Below are 7555 nucleotides of genomic sequence, written 5' to 3'. Positions count from 1 at the left end.
AGTAATCAGAGATCCTCCCAATAATGATGCTTGAGCAATGACCCGCATAACCTATTCTGTTATCGTTTACCGCTCTCCCACCTTATAAAACACGCTCTTCCCATTCTTTAATAAACAAGTCAATTACTTTATTGGTTCATTCCTTTGTATCTTTGATCTACTGTGATTTATTTTCCGACTATGAACAACACCAACATGCAGTCATATATCTGCGAGCTACAAGATTGACTGTTGAAGCACAATACGCGGTATCAACAACATGATGTGCTATATTGTAGAATGTATATGTCAGGAACTACTTAATTGCAAGGGAATCGGGATAAAAACCAGGTGCTTGTACTAGTAGGAATCAAGTAACTTTATTGATAAAACTAGGGTTGATGATGAGAAGCTGTATGGTATATTTATAGACCTAGAGATGAGTACAGCTATGGAGGGTAAACATGAGTTCTTAGGGAGTCATGCGTCTGCGAGGCTGTAGTCATCACAGCTGATTTGAATGGCATGATCATCCATTGTGGTTCATTTACACGATGACAATCTGACCTGTTGACACGGCCAGTTTGTTGAACGACCTGCCAATCTCCAATTTGATTATAGTACAATGTCACTCATTCGGTGTAGCAGCGACAGTTTGCCGAGTTTGATGTTGATCATGTTGTGACACAATCAGCAATGTTTGATGTATACAGTCTACATTGACCTAAAATGACCATGCAGTCATACCAATGGAAAAGTCATGGTTTTGAAATACTGCAACAACAGACTGTTGGATGCTGTTGTGTCCGAGTGATCCAAAACATGACCAATCGAACAATCAGTCAAGTATTTGGTATACAGTGACAGTATATGCTGTAGTAATGGATTGTATGTGATGATAATTATCCATAATCAGGGTGATAATCTGACAATACCTGATCACTGGATACATCACCACAATTGGGAATATCAACACAGCATACTAGTCAAGTTGATTTTCCACTAACAGCAATGTTTGTGTACTGATTCGCCCTACAGGGTGTTTCTGAGTTTGCTCACCCTACATGGTGTACTTGTGTTTTCTAAATATCCATTTGGGAACTGCCGATTGTCACCCTTGAAGATACTGTCATTATAAAATGGCAATCATGTACCAGACTCAACCCATTTTCATTACACTACTTGATACAATGTTGATTACTCTAGAATGCGTTATACTTGCGTTACAAGCGGTTGCTGCAGTTCGACTTGCATTAGAATCACCAATTGGAGCTACTGATCAATCAAACAATAGGCTGTCAAAACGATCACCCGTTGAATTGGGTGATGATGTTGCTCAATGTTACGCAATGAGATCCAATATTGATGGAGCTGATGTATGTATCATGTCATGCATTGTAGTTTGATATCAATTTGCACCACGTTGAATCAATCTCACACTTGTTTAAAATAGTTGGATTTACGAGTCGATTCATCAGTTTCCGGTATAATGGTACCACTTCCTAGTTCAAGCAACAATGTAGGTTCGACTCCAGAAAGTATTTCAAGTGGGAAGCCCGTTACTATAAAGTACAAAGGCAATGAGTATAGAGGAATCAGTTCCACAGCCGTTGTGACGATTCCAAGTACTAGGATAACTGGCATCAATTTACCAGTACTATCAGTTGAAAAACAATCGGCAGGTCTGGTTGGTATTGGTGGAAACCCCGATCAAGGAGTATTTGGATTTGGCTACTCCTCGTTGTCAAATCATCATTCACGAGTCACTGCGATAGATGCTTTGTACAATGGTGGTGTCATTCCTAAAAACGAGGTTAGTATTCAACTATGTCCGTATAAAATGCTTTCAAAAAGCTCCATCAATATAGGAAGTACGGATGTAACTCCAAAATGTGGAACGGATGGAAAAAGTGTTGCATGGGTACAATCACCATCAGACGATCAATTTACTGTCAACATCAAGAATATACTAGTCAATGGCAAACAAGTGAAGCTGCCGGAGGAATTCCAAAAAAACCAAGGAAAGAATGGACGTATTTTGTATTCATATATACATACATGCTTTGTATATATGTATTTTCCTAGAGTAGTCGTGGCAGCGTTGGTTGATGCCATTGTTGGTAGTAATGCGATCACTGTCAAAAAAACTAAATCCGAACACAAGCACAAGCTCAGCGAAACAGAAATTGAAAAAGTATTTTGGGAAAACCGTCTAATCCTCAAATCCAAACTTAATATCAATTGGGGCAGGCTGCCGTCGCTTACAATTACAATGTTTGCTGAAAACCCCGTGACTGATGACAATCGCAACTCCGTTGTAACAATCAAACTGGGTCCTCGAGACTATCTACAAAGAGTCAATTCCAAAGAATGTAAATATTTGACAATTGTATGCAATATGTGTTGTTTGATTAACCTGACTAATATACATGTTGGATTATAGCTAGATTTACTGTAACAGCTGGTTCAAATGACAAAGCAGTTCTTGGTATACCATTTATGAACCGACTTCTATTGACATTTGATCGAACACATAAACGCATTGGGTTTGGTCCTGGATGTGGATGCGAAACTGCGACTGATGGATATCCTATTATTTCAAACAATGATCAGGTGCTCTGGCCATTAACACAGTAAGTTGTTTGATACTGATGTGTGAATTGATATTGATATTGATACTGAGTTTGATGCATATTGTTAGATTGCCTAAACAACCAAGCGGTTCAAGTTCAGGTGACACATCTACTCTCAGGAGATCATTTTCGCGATTTGGTAGTACTCTCCGTGATAGTATTCGTCGTAGTAGTAGGCGGCTAAAGTTTAATTACAAGAAAACTTGATGGCTAAGCAGATATAGTAATAAAACTGGTTATTTGTTGAATGGATGGTGATCCTGATTATTTATAGTTGGTATGATGTACGTTAGGACTCTTGGTGTTAGCAATCATTAACTACAACTGATCAAGTAGTTGTGTCTGAAAACACTCACCACACTGTCAAGAGTCACAAACAGACTCACAATAAACTCGACTGAATACAATTCATTAGTGAAAAACTGATACTATATGTATTTTTAATGTGGTGTATTCATGTTTGATTGTGTGATATGTTCAAGCCGTGCATGTATTGGATCAGTCCAGTGTGTATCGTTGTTTGGTACACGATGATCACGCATACTATTACATTGGTAATACATGGTATGGATTGAATACACATCATGATCGCATAGCTCAGTCACGATCCAATTGGCATGAACAGTCGAGTCGTGTAGTTTGGGTTCAGCTCGACACATTTGTATTGTCAATCGGACAGAACGTCAAAAGTGAGTCATGGTCAACTGAAACAATCAACAGACTGGGTCCAGTATGTGTAGTCGCACTGGGTTGTATATATTGACTACAGTAAACAACTCGAGTGTCACTTTACTGGTTATGGTTATGGTGACATGACAGCGTTTGATACATACAGCGTTACAATGCTGGGTCGGCAACAATGCGATGGAACTGGATGTGCAATATCAAGACCATGTCCAGAATACGTGATATAACAACAATTTGCAGCCATATTAATGTAAATGGACCACAAAATAACAGTGTTGGTGTGTGATAAACAGTTGCATTACTGACATGTGTCATGATTGTTGTTGAACTAGATTGCGATCGTATCCGTGATTCAGAATACAACAAATGTGTACAGAGTTGTATTGACAACATTGACAGTCAAACACAATACATGAATGTGGGTTCAAACTTGGTGATTGTACAATGTATGATTACTAAGAGTGCACAAAGTGTAGATTCAACACTATAGTCTGATTGTGTGTCATATGATGGTTGTTGTATATCAAACACGCAATGCAGTCAATGTGTAGTAACCATTGTATATTGCAATGCAGAACACAATCACTGCATGATGAATACGATTGTAAATCAAAGCGTTTGTGGGGTTACACAACACACTCATGAAGGGTGTGATTTTCAATATACCTGATCAAAGGGTCGTAAAAGCATAGTTCAATTGGCGCGAAATCAAATCGATCAATATGATATTATGGATAGGGAGCATCATATTGTCTAGTTTGATATTGGCTCACTACAAGCAATCAAGTAACCCTGTATAATTGGTTAACCTAAAAGGGTTAGGGTTGGTTTGCTATACAAAAAATACAAATACAATCGATTGAGTTCAACTTTATAATCAACATCAGTTTCAACACTCTACTTTTGTATTAGTCGTTTAAACCCATTGACCAATCTGATGAAATTGGTTGATATTCTATTCGTATTGAGTGTAGCAGCAGCCACTAATGCAATACTGATACCGACTAATAACGATGGTTCACTCCAAGCATCAGGCACTTCTAGTCAAGTGTCTGGCCCAACTGATGAGCCCAGTCCAGGCACTTCCAATGAATATCAGCAAGAACCAATGGATGTAGTTGATCCAAGCACTTCCAACCAAAATCAACAACAATCAATTGATGAACTGGGTCCAAGTATTTCCGAACAGGATTGGAAAGCCATAATTGATAGACCCGATCCAGGCATTCCGGAAGGCTGGCGAGACTTGGTTGATGCAGTCAATTCAAATATTCTCAAAGACCAGCAACAATCAATGAACCAAGGCAAGTCTGCCAAACGAGGTCGGAAACGGCCAATTGATCAGTCCAATCCAAGCACTTCCAGTCAACACCAACAACAACTAGTGGGTCAAGGCGAGTCTTCAAATACTGCTTCAAATCGAGTGATTATATTAAGCCAAAAATATCAGAAAACCTTTGATGGTATAAAGAAAAAACTTGTAGCGTCTAAAATAATACAAAAGAAAAAACGCAAAGAATATTATAAATCTATGGCTCTTGGATACAGGCAATGGTCGGTGTTGTCAATGGGCAAAGAGATACACGTATCAAAAAACAATCCAGAGGACGAAGCCCGATTGAAAAAAGAGTATAAAGAGGCATGCAGAAAAGCGTCCATTTTCAGACAAGAATTGAAAGCGTTTATGAAAAGGCGTGGTTTGAAATTTGAAGAACCGAGTTCAGATTCAGATTCAGATTGATGATTTGCCAATCAATTTGATTTTAAATAAATTTAAACTTTCTGATGTGTTGATATTTGTCGAGTATTGTGAATGGATCAACAACCATATCATTGATTGTATACTGCGTTGGATATTACATCAACAGTTACTGGATTGTTCATTGATACATTGACTCGGCTTGTTTCATATCACTACCAAACCATTTCCTGGATGGAATACGTCAATGTTTAACGTGCTCAATCACATTCACAGTATATGGTTCTAAATCTGGACATTCGTCAACATACTTGTATATATTCTGGGTTACTCTGGGTAAATACACTCATTTGCATTTCAGTATTGAATGCTGTCAAGAACTGGTCCATGGATGTATTGTGAGGTACTGCGAGGTATTGGGTGCCAAGTATGACAGAGTGTCTTTGGATGTAAACGATCTGTTTGAAATCATTTGGTAGTTATCGTTACATTTGATGATGCTGTCCATTTGAGTGTTTTCGAAAGTTGAAATTCGCATCCCCAAACATTCAACTTTGTAACCCATTTGTTCGAGATGTGCTTGATTTTGCATGGTCGTTTGATACAAGATATTCATCGACTCACCCGTCAATGGGTAATATCATCAGACTTGGACAATATTCACCAATAATCTTTTAAACTCGTACAGTTTGTAGTGTTGTCATAAAAGTCATGGTTTTGACACATTTTCATCAAGTTACCAGCGAGTATCAATGAGTATCAATCAACAAAACTGATCTTGTTGGTCGATACACTATTGATGCACTTGCATATGAAACTGTACGAATTCAATCAATGTTTCTTGCACGGTTGTCAAATGTTCAGATGAAATCAATTTCATGGCAGGACACAAAATGTGACATTATCAAATAACAACCAATACTAAACAATCGGGTTACCACATGATGGCTCATTTGGAATGCAAGTTGAATCCATTAGTGGTCATTGATACCATCAAGTGTATTGGCAAATACACAATGGTTTGTAATGGTAAATTGATTTCAAACACATCACCGCTCATTTATCACTGGATACATATTTGAAAGTATCCAATATCACTTGATACTGAATGTCCAAGTGTCTGCTCAGAGTTGCTCACAATATTGACGATATTACAACAACATGATGATTCAAATTTGGAAAAAGTAACATTGGCTTGTTTAATCTTGAATTACTGAAATCAAATGGTTTACAATGATCCGATCATGTCAAATATAACCGATTGCAATTATTTTGGAATCATGTCAGATTATGACAATCGGTTCGAGTTGTTTGAGCCAATACAGTGTGATGGAGTGATGGAAATACTCGAAATACACAATACAACTCTTGCAGCAGTGTATGAAACTATCAAGCATGACATGACATGCCATGAAGGGTGTGGATTAGACTTGATAACAATGTGTACGATTTGGACTTTTAAATTCGGAAATAGCAGCTCTGTTCCAACATCACATTGATTGTAAATATCGATGTTGTTTAACCTTGTACAAATGACCATTTCACATGCAACTTTAGCCTGATATCGAGTATTTTCAAATGAATGCAACCTTGCGACACTCGTTTGACTCGTTTGGCTCGGATTCTGGTTGATATTTACAATATCGATGCAAAGTTACATTCCAGAATGAACCTGTATAATCTGATGTGGTCAATCGTTTGGTTTTATTGTTATCAGTCATTGACACCAGTGATTGCATTGATTGCAAATAGTAGTCCAACTAATCATGCATAAACAAATACCAGATAGTCACTGATAAACTGATAGTATCCAATGTATACATGACACATTGTATAGTTCCATTTAATTGCCAGCAATGTGTGATTGGATTACTCGAGTCATCAAGCAGTTTTCAAACAGTTTTCAAGAACAATCAAGTCATGTCCAATAAACTGTCTGATGTGCAGGTGTTTTGGCATTGGTCCGTTGGTCCATTAGTACGATTGTTGGTTGGCAATTCGGACTTGTAAATGACAATTGATTCTTGATTGTTGCATTGGTGTCCATATGTATCCATATGTGACTCATTGTATACGGAACAGGACTGACAAGTGTGTCTGAATTGATGACAGATGATACAGTCTATCCAACAGAAAGTAATGCATTGATCGTGTCTGCGTGGTAATAAACTTTATAACTCACACTTCTGAATGTATGAGAATCAACTTTCAAACAACGGATACGTCCAATGACTCTTGCAAATGCATTGATAGAGTGTTGTTGAATAATTCGAGTGTTTACAAATCAGCATCACTGGAAATAGTTACTGTTATTCAGACAGTCAGTTGTCCAGACATTACAGTTGTAATATTACACATTTTCCATTGTTGCTGGATACCAATATGCCTACATTTAAAGATGAATGCTACCAACAAAATATTCCATTAGAACTGCAACTGTTGCTTCAAGATCATGGACATATCGTTGTAAATCGTTTCAAATATCAGTCCATTACCCCATTTTAAACCAATCCATCAATCTCTGATTCGGCTCGTTCAATACTCTCCAGCAACTTGC

General features: G+C 37.8%; 3 protein-coding genes across 3 annotated transcripts in view; 2 read left to right on the top strand and 1 right to left on the bottom strand.

Annotated features, from left to right (window-relative positions):
- Positions 1-259: 259 nt before the first annotated feature.
- BATDEDRAFT_27296 (uncharacterized protein) lies at positions 260-2819 on the top strand (the record flags this gene model as incomplete). Its single annotated transcript, XM_006681577.1, has 6 exons — positions 260-330; positions 376-437; positions 1186-1355; positions 1433-2351; positions 2423-2612; positions 2681-2819. The coding sequence occupies 6 exons, from the start codon at positions 260-262 to the stop codon at positions 2817-2819; spliced, it is 1551 nt and encodes a 516-aa protein (XP_006681640.1).
- Positions 2820-4236: 1417 nt separating this feature from the next.
- On the top strand, positions 4237-5040 carry BATDEDRAFT_91535 (uncharacterized protein; the record flags this gene model as incomplete). Its single annotated transcript, XM_006681732.1, has 1 exon — positions 4237-5040. One exon carries the CDS (start codon positions 4237-4239, stop codon positions 5038-5040), a length of 804 nt encoding a protein of 267 aa, XP_006681795.1.
- A 1876-nt stretch (positions 5041-6916) lies between these two features.
- BATDEDRAFT_27295 (uncharacterized protein) overlaps positions 6917-7555 on the bottom strand; it is a gene marked incomplete at both ends in the record, with an annotated part of 1431 nt that continues 792 nt past the window's right edge. The window contains one exon of the mRNA XM_006681576.1: positions 6917-7120. Coding sequence (XP_006681639.1) covers positions 6917-7120 — 204 coding nt within the window. The remainder of the gene's footprint in view (positions 7121-7555) is intronic.

Source organism: Batrachochytrium dendrobatidis (genome assembly GCF_000203795.2).
Source record: "Batrachochytrium dendrobatidis JAM81 unplaced genomic scaffold BATDEscaffold_13, whole genome shotgun sequence".
Lineage (NCBI taxonomy): Eukaryota > Fungi > Chytridiomycota > Chytridiomycetes > Rhizophydiales > Batrachochytrium > Batrachochytrium dendrobatidis.
Note: the sequence above shows the minus strand (reverse complement) of the source record. Positions and strands in the feature narration are given on the sequence as shown.